General features: G+C 43.1%; 1 protein-coding gene across 1 annotated transcript; it reads right to left on the bottom strand.

The window, feature by feature from the left end:
• Positions 1 to 670: 670 nt before the first annotated feature.
• Atp6v1d (ATPase H+ transporting V1 subunit D) lies at positions 671 to 17240 on the bottom strand. The gene is made up of 9 exons (XM_041658299.1): positions 17008 to 17240; positions 11817 to 11934; positions 7727 to 7806; positions 6450 to 6517; positions 6205 to 6249; positions 4870 to 4973; positions 4334 to 4400; positions 2725 to 2803; positions 671 to 1294 (listed from the first exon to the last, which is right to left on the bottom strand). Exons 1-9 carry the CDS (start codon positions 17046 to 17048, stop codon positions 1153 to 1155), a joined length of 744 nt encoding a protein of 247 aa, XP_041514233.1. The 5' UTR covers positions 17049 to 17240; the 3' UTR covers positions 671 to 1152.
• Positions 17241 to 17352: the final 112 nt, after the last annotated feature.

Below are 17352 nucleotides of genomic sequence, written 5' to 3'. Positions count from 1 at the left end.
TAAATTCTGGACTCGTCATCATCATGCTCCAGCTTTTTCATTTTAAAGGCAATTACTCAAGCTCCCATGTGTCTCAATCTTTAGGCCACGGAATGAGCTAAAATACGTATTTTTGGACTGAGGATGTGATTTATTGTAACTGGCAAATAGTCCTAAATGTTTACAAAATCATCTAATATCTTTAAAAGTCTACCCTGTGATAGCTATCAGATTATATTAACACTAGTGTCGCCCCTGTAACTAAGAACTATGTTGTATCCAGTAAGCCCAGAATGCCTGGAACTGGTTGTATTAAAGTCTGAGTAATGACAGACAATCATGCCAAATCAAACAGTACTGAAAACTCAGGACACCCCCTGGTCTGCCCACTTTGTCATCTCATCTTCATAAATGACAACAAACTGTTACTGCTTCTAAAACAGCAAAAAGTTATCTAGTTAGTTCAAAGTAGGAATTAGTATTGTTCTTAGATTGGGAGGGAAATATGAAACCTACTTAGTACCCTAAAACGCAGTCCCTGTAGTAAATAAACCTAGCAACACACTCAGATAGGGAATAAGAAATGGCTCCTAACTACAGGTCTTTGGTGAAAGCTATGAGTGGCAATAAGGTCACTGATCTGCACCAAGGTTATAATCACTATTCTCAGTAAAAAGAAAAAGAAACAACATGTTTTTAAATCATTTTACTCTGTTCATAAGTCACATTTAAATGGGCAGAACTGCTTCCATTACAGACAGACTTATCGTGCAAAGAAAAATAGGCATAGAGCTGGGAAGACCACAGTAACACAACAGTGGCTGCGCAGCCTCAGCCAACAGTGTCAAGGTTTGCAAGTGGGTAGGAGCGAGGGCTGCTCACAGCCATTGGCCGAGACCATGAATGTTTGTTTGAACCAGTGAAGCTACTGTACAGAGGATCATGTGACACTTTCTCAGAGGAAAGTATGTAAGTTGCTGGGCAAGTTTTACAAGTCTCATTCAACTGTGATAAGTGGTTGCTGAATTAGGATGCAGGAGAAATAGTCTCACGGGGCATCCTTAATCTTACAGCCAGGGGAATTCTTATGCCAAAATAAATACCCACACATACCAAACCTACACACTGAGTTAAAATGGAGTAGGTGCTGGGTCTGAGGGAGCGAAGGGGCCGTTACTCGAACAATAGGTCCTCATCCTTCTCCTCGGCCAGCAGGTTGGCAGGCTCCATCACTTCTCCAGCTGCCCTCCGCTGCTCCAACTCCTTCTCAAATTTTTCCTTGATAATCTTTTTCTTCTCCTGTATTTTCTTTAACCTGCAAAAAGGGGACTGTCTGAATGCTCTTTCAGTGAAAAGGAACATGAATGTCTTCATTCAATAAACAATAAAAAAGGCAATAACCATGAGACCACTGGAAACATTCATCTTCTGTCATTTTTGCCATTTTAAAATGTTTGAGGGAAATATCTTTTAATATCTGATTGCAGACACCCTAACCTACATTAAATAAAACCTAAAATCCATCCTGTAAAGGGCCAGATTCTGAGCATTCTGTTTTCAAAATTTTGGGTCACTATAACCCTGAACATGAATGATAACTACAATTCCATGTCACACTGAGCCGCTTCAAGATCTAAGACCAGCATGCTCCTCTAAACACTTCTCTCCCACTCTCTTCTGCAAACTTAGAGCACGGCCCCTTTGTTTAATAGTTACTCCTACTGCTCTAGATTTCATAAACTGTGGGTGAACCTTTTTTCTCAGCACATATGGTGCTAGTTCTAGTGGTGTGATTCACTAGTTGGGAATGCCCAACTACTAGTACCTGCACATACTCAATGTGCAGTGAATTGGGTGGCTTGCTCAATTCATTTCTCATCTAAGGTTTTAGTATGAGAGACCCAACACAATCACTCTTTGTGTTTTAAAGAATAATCTTACTAGTTTTTCTGAAAGGCATAAAGTTTTGGAGATGCCATGTTTGATTTATATGCAAAGCATGACACCGATCTTGGAAACATATTCATCCAACTCTGCAGTGGATATGCTAAGACCTGCAGATCTAAAACCATGTTTGTGTAGTATGCCTCTTCGTGCATATCAACCCTTAGTGGCTAAGCTTTATATCTGTCCACTAAGGCAAATGTGATTAAAAACTGATAATAGTTTAATGTAAAAATTCAATATACTAAGGGAATAACAAGTCAAAAACTTTCACCTCTTTCCTTAAAGGAAACACAAGAACCACTACAAACATGACAACTGACAGCTACCAAGTGACTGGTGGCAGCTAGTGTAAGGGCGGGTGTGTTAGATGAAGTGAAGCCTCATCTGATAGCACAGCACCTCAATGGCTCATGCTACTTGGAAGAACATACAGTTGAAAACCTACATATTAGGTCTTTAATTTCCCATTTAACATTTCTAGACTGCTGTTAACCACAGTAAACTGAAATGGAAAACCAAGATGCAGGCAGAGGGACCAGCTGTTACTATTTCTTCTTTCGGGTTTATTTTTTCAGAGTGTATATTCTGAGATAGCCCAGGCTAGCCTTAAGCTTACAGGCTTGCCTTCTGAGTTCGGGGATTATAAACAAGCACCACATGCCCAACATTTATTTCTTGTTCTCATTAACAAAATAAAATAAACTCTGATTATTCAAAAGAACATAAGTACATTAGCCATGGAGCAAACTGAGACTGTACTGTATGGAGAAAAAACAGTTAAGTACCAGTTCAACAAACCTATAGAACTCTTCTCGCTCTCTCTCATCCAGCTCTGTGATGATATACGCAAGGGTGCGTTCAATCCGGGGAATGATAACTAGAGTTTAAAATATACATATGTGAGAACTTCAGTGCCCTCTCAGAAAATTACCAATATTCAGCTGTACAGCATTTATTTTCCAATTGTAGAAATAATGTGCACTTAATGCAGAGAACTTGGAAAACAAAAACATAAAAAACTAAAATGAGATGTAATCCAGCCAAATTAAACTATCTTGTAATTATTTTGGTATATACCTTCCAGCTATGTACAGATACCAATACTGGCCAAAACAAATCTAATGCTGATACTAAGCACACCTGAACAGGCAACAATAAGCCACAGACGTTACCTTAAATACACTAGAACACCATGGTTAAAATCCGAGAGGAGGGAATGCTGGGACCATTCTACATGTCACTCAGCTCGGCTTTACATACCATGTTCCTATTCTCCTGTACTGTGAGCTATCTGAGGTTGAGAACTATAACATTACTCGTTTTGTTTTGATGGAAGTTCAATGAAACAAAGACTAACACTAAAATACAAGAACTGTGTTTCTGGGGTAATGGTGCAGCTCAGTGGTACAATACTCGCCTGGCCTGTACTTAGGCACCACCACGTAATATGGCCAGACTTATTTTTAGATGAGATAATACTATCCAGGCACTGCTGCAGGAACTTCTGTGCTTCAGGCTTTGCTCCTCTCTTACCAAGGATGAATAAACATTTCTGTCATGGAAACTGAGTTGGTTCTTCAGCCAAGAAAATTGTTAAATAGTTGTATTTTTAAAATAATAAAATATAGAAAATAAATGTAGCAAAATGAGACAACAATAGCCTAAAGGAGAGATTCAAAGATTTAATCTTCAAATTTAAATTTTTAAATCTTCAAATTAAAAAAAAAAAAAAAGCTAGGGCTGGAGAGATGGCTCAATGGTTAAGAGCATTGCCTGCTCTCCCAAAGGTCCTGAGTTCAATTCCCGGCAACCATATGGTGGCTCACAACCATCTGTAAAGAGGTCTGGTGCCCTCTTCTGGCCTGCAGACATGCACACAGAATATAATATACATAATAAACAAATAAATATTTTTTTTATTTTTTTTTTTATTTTTTATTTTTTTTTTTTTTTAGTTTTAGTTTTTCGAGACAGGGTTTCTCTGTAGCTTTGGAGCCTGTCCTGGCACTAGCTCTTGTAGACCAGGCTGGCCTCGAACTCACAGAGATCCGCCTGCCTCTGCCTCCCGAGTGCTGGGATTAAAGGCGTGCGCCACCACCGCCCGGCACAAATAAATATTTTTAAAAAAAAGCTATCATCCAATCAACGGATAGAACTTAAGAAAGCACTAGGGCTCATGAGGCATAGAATTTCTACCTCACTAACTGCATGAGTGACCAGAGGTAGATGGCATTCTGAACCCTGCAACTCCCTCAGGATGCACCTGTGTGTGTTCATACTGGTGGGCACACGTCTCTCTCCCCTGGCAGGGGCACATCTCACCCCCTAGTCTGGATTGGGCATGAGTCCTGGTAGCTGCCTAACAAGGGGCTGATGAACAAAGCACCTCCCAGCGGCTTTGACTCACCATGTTCGATGGCATTTACACGCCTGTTGGTTATCTTAATGGCTTCATCCAGGGTAACAAAGGAAGTCTAAAATCAAAGGACAAATTGATAGCAAGCACATGTCCATGACCAGTCATGCCTGTTCACTCGACCCCGCTCGGACTGCACGTACAGAAAACGTGGGGACCGACCCAAAGACAACTCGCTTCTTTTCAGCCTACCTTAGAAGCAGAAAATACCCACAAGATTTCTACAGAACAAGTGCTGCTTCCATGGAGAAGCATTCACTCAGAACCCAGATGTGCAGAAACAGGCCACATCCACGGCCGTGTCATGGGCACTGACTCTAGTACTGCCCCTGCTGCTCTCGTCTAGCAGAGGGATCTGTGCCACTAGGCACGCGCAAAGGCCGGCGAGCAGCCGCCACCACCGCTCCTGGGGTCAGTCATTAGCTTGTGTCCCACGGCCTTATGAGCTGAGTGTGCTCCAGGATAAGCCCTGATGGTGCCCACGTGACTGTCAGAAGCCAGGCCGGAGAGGCCTCTGCGGGACGCACCTGCAGCGAAGCTAGCTCCACCAGTAATTCCACTGCTTTGGCATAGTTCCTCTTCAGTTTAGCCAGCTGTTCCCCACCTCGGGCTAAACCAGTCAGTTCATAGCCTGAAAGAACCAGTCAGACAACATTTTTCGTTAGGGAGTAAATAATCCTCCATGAAATTCCCAAAAGGAAAATAATTGTGAATAATGACAAAGATGGAAAGACAATTCATTCCTATTAAATGCAAATGCCAAGCACAAAATACCCATTCCAGGCTCACACGAACAGGTGTCTACTCGACCAACATGGCACCAGTAACAGACCCTTAAGTCTAGCTTGATGAACAAATGAGTTTATTGGGCTTATGTTATAGGGCATGAATTAAGTATAAAAATGAGGTGACCCCAAATGTTGCCTCACAGGAAAGTCTAGCATGGTTAACTTCCCCGTAGCTGCACAGCTGAGCCCCCTCTAGTTTTCCCTGCTTTATACACTCCAGCACCCCCAGAGGCCATGTGCAGCGGAAACAGAATTCCCTCAGGAAACGACTAGAATCTCAGCTGAGGATCCCATGACCCTACCTTCTCTCCTGAAGAAGGTTAACAAGCCCATCTTAAGGGTCTCCTACAGGTTACCACAGCTTCTCTGATTGAGACGGTAATGGCTGTATGCTTAGACAACAATGTTCTATAACATACTAAACAGCACTTGGGTTTTTATAAGGCTACTAGAGTAACCATAAGGAGAGAAGTGTGTGTGTGTGCGTGTGCTGGGTATACAGTCAAAAACTAAACATGCTAGACAGCCTTTACCACGGAGCTACATAACCAGCCCTAGCGGGGAAACAGCCACTTCACAGGCGTGATAAGTCAGCTAACAGTGGTCAATGCCATTAGTGCAAGGGGCTTTCTGTACAGATTCTTCCTTTACGTGAGCCACCATTAACATTCTGCACAATTCAATGAACAAGTTCATGAAGAAAGAATATTTTTATATGGGAAAAGGTTAACTACGTCCCTCTGAGAAGACTAAACAGTGTTTCTTATCCTCACAAATGCAGCCAGATTAGGAAACGAACAATTCCATAAAGCTTGGCGTGAGCTACAACCATCTAGGAAAATCCAGCCTTCAGAATGCATCACAGAATGTAAGATCTTATCAGACTTTTAAAAGACACAAACCGGAAATTATAAACAATTCAACATGTGTGCAGTTTAAGCAGAGGGCTAGTTAACACAGAGGTCTAGTTAGTGAATTGTTAATAAAAGACAAAGCCTCATCTTTTTAAATGGCAAGTGACCGCCAACTATATTTTTCAGTTAAAAATATACATCTGAAGATATCCACACTTACTGTCAGTTCCTTCATGGTAATGCTCAAACACTGGTAAAGTAACACCTGTTAAATGAAAACAATGAAGATACATGTATGGATTCACAAACTGGGCTTATTTCGTTTTCTCCCACCCCTATGGTCTTAACATGCCATCAAGATGTTCTTATTTAGGAGAAATTAGGACACTGCGATGTTGTCGTGCAGCTGACTAGCTCCAAATGTCACCATTACCCCTCCAGGGACTCTCGGGGCTGGTCAGTTACCTGCCACATTATCTTTCTTGGCACGGATCTTCACTTGTGCTTTATTTACATTTTGGATAACTGTGGTGCTGGAAAATAAAAAAGAAAGATTTGTTGAAGAAATAAATCAATAGGGGCCCACTGGATAGTTTCAGCATTGAAATCGGAGTAAGAAATCACATTATGTATTGGCAATCATCTTAATTCCAGCAAAGAAAACTCAACAGTGGCAGCGGAGGCCCTCAGAGAGTAAAGAACAAAGAAGAGCTAAATCACTAGCCATAGGACAACCAAGTTTAGAGTCTGTGGACGGCTTGGGTTACAGTCAGCATTGGACATGTGAGTTAGAGGGTGTGTTCCCAGCAGAAAACAGAAGAGAACGCTTTCCTTCTAGGTTTGCTGTGCAGTCCGCTAAGCCGCTATTCATAGTCTTTATCCTAACATTCTTCTGATGCTATCCAACTCACCGTCTGCTACCAAAAAAAAGAGTATTTCCCTATAATCACATCAAATACACTCTACTAATGTTCCCCTTCTGCTGGGAAAGTAAAAACCCGATTATGTTATCCTACCAGCACTGGCAGATCGTAAGACCTGCCGCTCAGCTGGCCTCATGGCCCTCAGGTGTAAGACCTTCCTGGCAGGAAAAGCTCCTACAGTAAGAAGGGCCCATGTCATGAAACAGGAAACTAAAAAGTGCAGAAAGCAACTTCCACGTCTGTCCCTAACCGGCCATGTACCCTCAGAAACATGTTCAGTCAAAATGGGAGTAACCACTTATCTCCAGATTTACTTAGAGAATCAGGAGGGAATAAATGGGCATAATCCATCTGCAAATCAGTATGTGTGCCTTGTCAAGCTGTAATGACATGATAAAAGCCAAAAAGGTAACAGATTCCATTTTCAAAAAATATACCCTAGAAACAAAAATATGTGTGCATGAAAATGCTCATAGTTCATTTCCTCATAGTTCAACAATCTAGGATTCAACTCAAAGACCTGGCCCTAGAAGAAAAGGTTAATAAATGATATGACTTCTTAAGAGTGCAGACCTGGGAAACAGGGAAAAATGTTTAAGACACAATAGTAAATGAAAATGAGTTTCAAAATATCAAGTATTCTATATTTGCCACTTATAGGAAAGGAACATTTTGAAAGTAATAGGTTAAGGTTATAGTGTTAAAAATATTCCTATTACTGTATCCTTTGTCTTTAGTGTCCACATATTTTTTAATTAAAATGTTATGAAACTATGAACTTGAAAGCACTGTGGGTTTTTTCAAACACCCTGTTCTTACCTGAAATCTCCTGCTGTGAACTTGGCCTCAGCCAATGAAAAGGCAGCTTCTCTCATCACTTCACCCATCAGCATCTTAGTCTGAGAAAGAATTACCACCAACAACAAAATCATACCATAATTAGTTCCTGAAATAGGATTTTATATAAAGTATCAGAATCAAAAACTGACTTAGTAATGAGAAAACATAAAGCTCAAGTTGTGGACAATTTTGATCATTGTCCTGACAATATTAGAAAACCATGAGCTTTAAAATTAAAATAAACTCAGAAGGGTGGTAGTGGCACATGCTTTTAATAGAGAAGCAGAGGCAGACAGATCTCTATGAGTTCGAGGCCAACCTGGTCTACAAGTTTAGGACAGCTAGGGCTGTACAGAAACCCTGTCTCAAAAAAAAAAAAAAAATTAAAATAAGCTCATAGCCAAAAAGAAAACTGAATCTAGTGAGACTTGATTATTCTTGAATAAGTCCATGCTGATTTGTTCAAATTAATCTTCTAAATTCCCCTAGAGTCTAAAACCCCTTGGTATACAGACTCCAGAGTACGGCTAATAATGTAATGCTTGGGAATAGCCGATGATTTTTTTTTTTTAAGAGAAGAGAAACAGGGCCATATGAGTAGGAAATTAGCTGAATTAATTAAAAACCTGCTAAAATAAGGAAACATGTCTGGTGTGGGACAGATATTAAACAGAACCGAGGATTCAGAAACAAGCCCAGGTCTATGTGAGAATTTATTGTAATAAAAGACCATTCAACTGTACACCCATTCACAAAATGACAAACTTCTAACTTACAACATTTCTCCACCAAGACCCATCCCTAAAAAGAAGATAATACATATTCAATAGAAGGACCCCCTCCATGTGTGTGTCAGGTGTATGCGTAGAGGGGTCCTGGTTGTCCTGCTCTATGACTCTACCTTATTTGATTGACACAGGGTCTCTTCTAATTGAATTTGGAGCCAGGCTAGCAGCCAACAAGCCCCAACACCCCTACCCCAATTTATCCTCCCTGGAGTTACAGGCTCATGAGATCACACCCAGCTTTTTTTGTTTGTTTGTGTTTGTTTTTCGAGACAAGGGTTTCTCTGTGGCTTTGGAGCCTGTCCTGGAACTAGCTCTTGTAGACCAGACTGACCTCGAACTCACAGAGATCTGCCTGCCTCTGCCTCCTGAGTGCTGGGATTAAAGGTGTGCGCCACCACCACCCGGCCACACCCAGCTTTTTGTGTGGTTCTAGGCATTTGAACTCAGGTCCTCTGGCCTTTGCGGGCACCTGCATTCACACACACACACCTACACAGATATACACTTATTTAAGACAATAAAAATAAATCTTAAAACACACAGCACTATGAGCAAGGTGTGGTGACATAATCCTGACACCTAAGAGGTAGAGGGGAAGATAGTTTAAGATCATCCTTCATTACACGGCAGCTTGAGATCTGCTCAGGTTACGTGAAACTGTTGCAAGAAAACTAAAACAAAATCAAAACAAAACAGAAAATTATAAGCCAGGTGTGGTGTTCTGCACCTGTAGTCACAATTATTCAGATTAATTAAATCCAGAGAATTGCTTGAGCCCATGAATTCATGGGCAAACTGGACAAAAAAGTAAGACCCTCTCTCAAAACAGATAAATAGCTATAAAGCAACAAAATAGAACAATATTTTTCTAGCCCTTTTAACCCCTTCTAAGCCTTATATAATTTAGACCTATAAGGAGTCCCAGGCACAGTGGTTCACACCGATTCCCAACTCTGGACGAAGGAAGCAGGAGGGCTGAAGTAAGGGTCAGCCTCCAGCTGGCCGGTGAGACCCTGTCTGAAAACAGGCATGAAGACGGGGAGAGAGAGGACTAAACTTCAAATTTAACAACATAAAAATTAAGGATTTTTAGTTGTTTTATTTATATTTTTAATTCAGGAACAGAGAGTATAGTTCAGTGGAAGAGCACTTGCCTAGCAACTGTAAGTTCATTGCTTTGAATCTAAGAGTCAAAAGATCTCAACTGTCCTTTAGTTTACAGATATGAAGAAAATATTTTTAGTGTTTTATACATTTACCAGAATGTATGACTGTTTCCAAATGAAAAGAGAAGAAATTCACAAAGAGAATCAAATTATCAGCGTACATGAAAAGTTGTACAAGTTCATACATAACTGAAAATAGCACAAACTGAAGAAAACAACTTCAGCGCCACAGACGGGCAACACAAACATCCTTAGTCCCCAGTGAGGAAGGAGGTAAGAAAACAAGCCCTCCTGTACAGCATTTTGTAAGAACATAAACTGGTATTAAGATCTTGGCAGTTACTTATAAAGAATTTCAATGACCACAGAAGACTGTGAAATTATTTTCTGGAACAATGTTAGCACTCACACACAGAGGAGTTACGCATGTCCTCCTCCCTAGGCACTGTTAAGACTAAACATTGAACAACATACCATTATTCCATTATCCACAAGGGAATACCATACAAGTATCATAAAAAAATAAGACAGATTTATGTACTGATATAAAGTTGTTTGTGTTATGTCATGGAGTAGGGGAGTGGAGGAGCAAGTCAAAAATAGTACAACATTTAATACTATTGTTATCTTAAAACTCCACGAGTATGCACATAGTACTCTGGGTACATGCTTTCAGAGAGACAGCTTAGTGGGTAAAAAAGGACCTCATGACTTGATCTTGACCCCATGTAAAAGCCAGAAGGGCTGGGCATGGTGGTACACAACTTTAATTATAGAGCTCAGGAAGCAGAAGCAAGCAGATCTCTCTGAATTCAAGATCAGTCTGGTATACATCAAGAGTTCTAGGCCAGTCAGAATTACATAATGAGACCCTGTCTCAGAGGAGGAAAAAAAGGTGGCTCACATCTGTGATCCCAGCACTCCTATGAGACAATAGCGGAGCTAGAAGAATCATCTGGTCATCCAGTCTGGCATACATAGGTCAGCAGCAGAGACCAGGAGACACTGCCTCAACAAGGTAGAAGGGAAGAACGAACTCCTGATGCTGTCTTCTGACCTCCACACATGTGCTGTGACATGTGTGTGTATATGCACATGTAAAATACAAAAAACAAATTCATATTTTAAAAGATTCTAAAACTAACTCAGAGAAATGAGAGATGGGATTCCTGGAGGTAAGAAAAGACCTAGCAAAAGAATCCTTAGTTTTGAGAATGATTGTGTATTGTTTCCACACTATTCTGTATAATTCACCACCATTTGCCCAAAATAACCACTCAACAAAACCTACTATGCACTGGCACTGTTTCAGGCACTGGAAATAGAAGACTGAAAAGACCAAGTCCTTACTCTCTGGAAATTCAATTCTCTGTAGGAGCGAACCCATCAACCAAGAAAAATCATGGAGTAGAATGCGCTAGAAAAAGAATAAAATGAGAAGTAACCCAAGCAGCCACTTCAGATTGGATGACCGGCAATGGCCTCTAGGAAGAGATCAGAATGGCCAGAGAAGACAGTCAAAAGAAGTTCTAGGAAGTAGGAAGCCAAATACAATGTCTTATGACTGTAATCCCAGCACTGAGAGACAGAGGCAGAAGAGCTGCCATGGGTTATCCTGGCCTACAGAATAAGACCCTTTCTCAATTTTAAAAGGACAAAGATAAAAGCATCTTAGTTCACAGAACAGAATGAAAAGGCCCTTGAAGGTGAAGGAGGCAAGCATGGCACATGTCAGATCAAGTGGCTCCGAGCACACGTGATGGAGTTTAGGTGTTACCATGACTTCTTTGCAACTTAAATCCTCCTGTGCACATGTGCCCGCAGTTCTCTATGACTGCACCTACTATAAAGGATTATTCTTTTTGAAAAGACAAGAATTGATTTAAATAATGTAAAGGAGAATTAGGAAGTAGATATTTCCCTCAGTGGTAAGGTGTATATTAGCATACATGAGGTCCTGTGCTCAACCCCCACCACCAGAAAGAGAGGTAGTAGAGAGGGAGAGAGGGAGGAAGGGACACGGAGGAAAGGAAATTTTAAGTGCCAAAAGCCATACTTGGTTTTCCTTAGACAGACATTGAATAGCTGCCCTGCTCTAAGCAAAGCTTACTCTACCTCTATTATCTTCTTCAGGATCTGTCGAAATCGAAGAGTTAAGGCATCAGATTTTTTCTTCAAGAGGTTTCGGCCTGTCTGTGCTCCTTTTAATCGAGCCTTCATGATGGTCTGAGCCCTATGAAAACAAAGCAAACACACGTTGTCACCACTTAAAAGGCACAAGAAATACCTCCATAGCAGATTTATGTGCTGTCTTCTGAGAACAAAGACATGAATGTGCTCATTTCAATGCAAAGAACAGCTCTTCAGAGAACTTGCAGAAATTAGAAACGGCTTTCTTTAGGAAATGAGGGTTGGGGAAAACCTAAGCTTGCTTTGTTACCGCTACATTTTATGGTACATTCTACACTTTATCTACAATGATGCACTATGTTTCTATTGTTCGCATGGGTTAAAGTGCTTCCCTGTCATAAACCAAGACCCTATTATCAGTTTGTATTCATTTTTAAATGTGTCCAGTAACAAAATGCATATATAAGACCCGGAAGTGGCCCACTAACCTAAGAGTGAAGCCTCCTAAGCTTATTGCATTTTTTCCTCACCAGAAATCCTAACACCAAAGTAAACTCAGTAATAGTGGAAAATGATATCGATGTTTTAGTGGTCACATGACAGATAAAATTTCATAGTGAAAAAAGGGGTTTGGGTAATATAATCTCTCAGAGGCTGCTCAGCCCAGGCACACAGCAAAATAGTATGTATTAGTGAATCTGTGGGCAAATCCTTTGATTACTAAAAACTTCCACTAGGAGGTTATGGTAATTCTACAAATGGAGAAAACCTTAGACATTAACTTTAGGAAAGTGGGGCTCAGAAAAGTAGAGCAACGTCCTGTCCCCACAGTTACTCATGGAAGAGCAAGCAGGCAGGAGTTTGAGCCAGATTTGATTCCAGTGACTTGCCAGCCTAGGTTGACCAGGCCCCAGCTCCACACTGCCCCCCCCCCCCAAAGATGTAAAGTCTCAGTGCTCTCCATCTGAAAGGCAGAGCAGTGGGCAAGCGCAGAGACCAGCCTCGCCAGAGGTCTAATCCAGTGAAGCCGCTTCAGCTTCCAGTCTAAACAAGAGCCATCCACACCAATGTGTACACAGAACATTCTGCACTGTTGACACTAAATACCAGAGTTAAGATGCAAAAGATTGGATGAGGGACTGGGAAGATGAGTCAGTGTGTAAGAGCACTTGCTCTTCCAGCCCAAGGACCCAGTACCCAGGAAGACAGCCGGGCATGCCTGCATGTGCCTGTAATCCCAGCACTGGGAGACAGACAGACAGACAGACAGACAAATCCTGAAAGCTCCCTTATCAGGAGCCTGATGTAGGAGGGTCTTTATCTATCTTTTGTTTCATTGGTTGATTAATAAAGAAAACTGCTTGGCCTGATAGGTCAGAACATAGGTAGGCGGGAAAGACAGAACAGAATGCTGGGAAGAAGGGAAGTGAGGCAGATGCTATAGCTCTCCTCTCCAAGATGGACGCAGGTTAAGAATCTTCCTGATAAGCCACCACCTCATGGTGCTACACTTATTAATAGGCGGAAAGCAGCCCGTGGCTACAGTAGTTCATTTCTACAGGAGTCTAGCCCAAACCACAAGCTTCCAGTGAGACTGTCTCAAGGCGAAATAGGGAAGGTAATAGAGGAAGACACCAAACGTGGTGAGATTTCATTTGTATTTTAATAAATACGGCTTGCCTGAAGTTCTGAGAGTAAAACAGTCTCACTGATCAGCCTTATGGACCAGGCAGTGTTGACATACACCTTTAATCTCAGTAGTCACACTAGTTTGCCACAGAAACCGGGCAGTAGTGATTCATGCCTTTAATCCCAGCACTAGAGAGGAGTATAAAACAGGAGGAGATAGCTCTCAGACAGTCTCATTCTGAGATTCCTGGAGGCTGCCATTTTGGACTGAGGTAGAGGTAAGAGCCAATGGCTGGCTGTTTTGCTTTTCTGACCTTCAGGTGGAACACCAATCTCTGTCTCTGGGTTTTTATTAATTGTGGCACACCAGACATCCTGTTCTGACCTCCACAGGCACATGCACCCACAGACAGGCATGCAACATGTATGCATACATGCACGCGTGCGCGCACACACACAGACACACACACACACACACAAGGAGTGGGGAGACAAAGTTGGATAAAATTTAGGTTGCTCCTAGCACTGCAGATTCCTGCAAATTTGGAGCTCATGAATGAACTGATGGATAAACTAAAACTCTAGACGACTGAACTTCTGTGAGTAGAAGTTTTCAGTTATTGAGACTCAAGAGCAACTAGAACTGGATACAGAGTGGTGAATGTCTGTAACCCCAGCACTTGGGAGGTAGAGGCAAGAAGACTGGAAGGGGAAGGTCAGCCTGGGCTATATAATGAGTTAGAGGCCAGCCTGGGACACAAGACCAGGCCTGCAATTTTTTTTTAAAGAGAAAGAAAAAAAAGAAAAGATAGGAAAAAAAGGGTGACCCGTCTGAACATTTACAAGAACCAAGAATTCACCTGACTTCTATTAACTCTAAGGTTCTATGCCCTCCCCCTCTCAAGCTTGAGACAGCGTCTTGTGTAGCCCAGGCTGGTTTCGAACCCCTCATCCTGGCTCTTCTTCTTGAGTACTGTGCTTCAGGCGTATGCCACCACACCCAGTTTTATGTGGTACTGGTGGCTGAAAGCCCCTGTATTGTGCACTTTGGCCAAGTGCTCCACCCTATGGCTGAGCCGCATCCCTAGGCCCTCCTTTGCTTCCACCTAAATTTGTTTCCTTTTCTTGGGTGATACCTGAATGAAAGCAATATTCCACAGGACAACAGCACCAAGTGTACGCAAGTGGAGCCATGATCTCGACCATGGCTGTTAAACCTGCTCCTTTCTGTTTCAGAGCTGCTCAGCCTTACAAAAACAAAAAAGAAAGAAACAAGAAGTTTGACCTTCAGCTAAAACAGTGACTTTGTCTCCTACTGAATCAAAGACATCTGACTGTATGACAAAGAACCTGCTGTCAAACTGTGGGAAAAACATTTACTTCCCACACCTCACTTCCCCTGGACAGGCAAGCTGAGTGTTCTCAAGTAACAGCTGCTGCCCTCACTCCCCTCCCATTCTCCTCGCCCACAGAAGTCCATTTTCACCTCCCAGTCCTAAATTAAAGTCTCCAAAGTATAGCAAAAGCACACCAGCATTGTGACTAGTGATTAAACACGGCCAGACATTATTGAAGCAGTGAGACGGCGGAGGGCGAGGCCAAGGTCAGCTCCACTCTGGTTCCTGCAGACGTGCCTGGGCATCTGAAAGAGGATGAATAAGACCAAGTGGAGCCCGAAGAGTGAGAATCACTAAGGGCTGAGTCCAGCCTGCGGCTGGGTCAGCTGTGTCTGCTCGCTGACCATCATACAAGGGAGGATTCCAGCCTCAGAGACACCGTCCTTCCGGATGATTACGTTTCATAAAAGGGCTCTCAGGCCCTGACACATGTGTGAGTTATACAAATATATTTCCAATTGGCAGGAGAATAAAAAACCTTTTTAAATAGATGTTCTGTAGAAGAGAGGTCTAGGATCAGGTGTTAGCTAAAAACAAGTATTGAATTCTTCTGTCAGCTTTGAGCTTTGTTTGTTCCAGGCACGCTTGTTATTTTTACTTTTGAGGCGCTGGGGGATTCGACCAGGGCCTCGCGTATACTAGGCAAGAGCTCTGCCACTGGGCTACTATAATTGCTATGAGGGGAAGACTGGGGTCGTCCTAGCCTTATGTTTCTGGCAGCCATGTTGGAATCTGGTGTCTCTCTCAGTAAGGTTTGGCTGGGGTTATTACACGCTGAGCTTTGACATCACCCTAAGGACGTCTCGATCTTTGTCTGTGGCAGGCAGTGCATTTCTCCACGACTAGCCTGTCTGTGCAGTTAGTACAACTTCAAAGTCAGCGAGGAGAAGGTGAAAAGGGGTTTTAAAAGAATAATTAAAGCTCTCTCATTCATTCAGAACTAGACACACCATGGCAGAGATGGACATTCAGTCAGGGAGGGAAGGCTGGGGGGACGGGGCTGGAGAGACTCAGTGGTTAAGAGCACTGGCTGCTCTTCTAGAGGTCCTGGGTTCAGTTCTCAGCACCCACATGGCAGTTCACAACTGTCTGTAACTCCAGTTTCAGGGGATCTAACACTTCTACACAAATGCACATAAAAAATAAATTTAAGAGTCCTCGGGTTCTGTGAGGAGGGAAAAAAAGATAGGATCTAGAAAACAATCCAGTAGCACACACATACCCACCCGTCCAAACACGACCTGGAGAAAAAGACCGAAATATCAGAGTAAAAACTATTTCCTTCTTCAAAGACAAGGGCACAAATAAGAACTATCTTCACTCTCCACAATGAGTATTTGAGAAAACGTAAACTTTCCTTTACAAATGTCATTTCCCCTGACAAAGATGTAGACCAAAACAGAAAGGCAGCCTGCAACTCAGCCGATCCCCCATCCCAAAGCGAGGGTTCAAGGAACATTTTGGGGGACCTCCTAGGCATTAAAGATGCCTCCCTCGTCCAGGAGGTGGCCCACAGGTTAGCGGGAGAGAAAGATCCCACCGCACAAATATCCGCGTGACGTCACGAGTGGCACTACGAGGGAGAAGGAGTGCTTCAGAAGCCCAGGTATGTCGCCCCACAGCAGGTACACTGGACGGGATCCAAGATTAAACCCGACAGCTGCGTGCGGTAGGGCGACTCATTCAATGCCACTCCCGGCTTGGGAGCCGACTATATCATCACATAACTTCGGTCAAAACCACCTTAGCTTCTCCAACTCACCCCTCAGCACTGATGAGCCCTATAAGGCAGAGCTAGCGACGGCTCAGTTATGTAAACTGTGTGTGTGTGTGTGTGTGTGTGTGTGTGTGTGGCTCAGAGGGGGTGTGTGGGGAGGGGGGGGTGAGTAAAGACCTCAGACCTCCAAAAAAGCCAGCAGGCGAACGCCTTTTGGTTAGCACTGGAACCATCTTGCCCCGTCTGTTCTCTCAGGAGGAACAGGTAAGGGGGCCATCGGGAAGTCTCGCTCTCAACTCATGGACAGACCCCGGGGAAAGCTCAGGAGCGGCCCCGAAAACAGGGAAGCAGGGTGGCGGCCAAGGGTACGCAGGCATTCGCTCCGGGAAGGTGTTCCTGAACCTGGTGCCACTTATCCTACTCTTTGACTTACATTCGCGAAGGGAAGATTTCAATCCGGTCTTTGCCCGACATTCCGACGGTGACAGTTCGGCTCGGGCCCTCAGCCGGGCAATCGTGACTGCAACACCTCCAGAACTGGTAACCACAGCGCCTTCCTCCACCGGAGTCAGCTGATGGAGTCACTTGACCCTTTCGCGTTGCTAAGCGGCTACAAGGATACCGGTCCCCACTTCCGGTTCCTATTGCGAGAGGACAGAGAGGGAGGCGTGGGCTGGCCTTGAGGAATGCCCGGATGTGGAGGCGCGCACAGCCCGGAATTCCGGGTCGCTCCACCGCCCCTCCCGCCGGCAGGACGCCGGTAAAGATTGCAGCATGT

Source organism: Microtus oregoni, unplaced genomic scaffold, assembly GCF_018167655.1.
Source record: "Microtus oregoni isolate MIOR12 unplaced genomic scaffold, Mior012 000009F_ref0000495, whole genome shotgun sequence".
NCBI classification, from domain to species: Eukaryota; Metazoa; Chordata; class Mammalia; order Rodentia; family Cricetidae; genus Microtus; species Microtus oregoni.
This window is presented reverse-complemented; position numbering and strand designations above follow the sequence as displayed.

Bases quoted from the DNA above. Each gene is read 5' to 3' on its own strand.
- Atp6v1d (XM_041658299.1), bottom strand. From the start codon at position 17,048: ATGTCGGGCAAAGACCGGATTGAAATCTTCCCTTCGCGAAT. The intron at 6,250-6,449 runs GTAACTGACCAG...TTCATTTAACAG, and splicing joins CAAGAAAGATAATGTGGCAG to GTGTTACTTTACCAGTGTTT. The intron at 4,974-6,204 runs GTAAGTGTGGAT...TGGTTCTTTCAG, and splicing joins TTACCATGAAGGAACTGACA to GCTATGAACTGACTGGTTTA.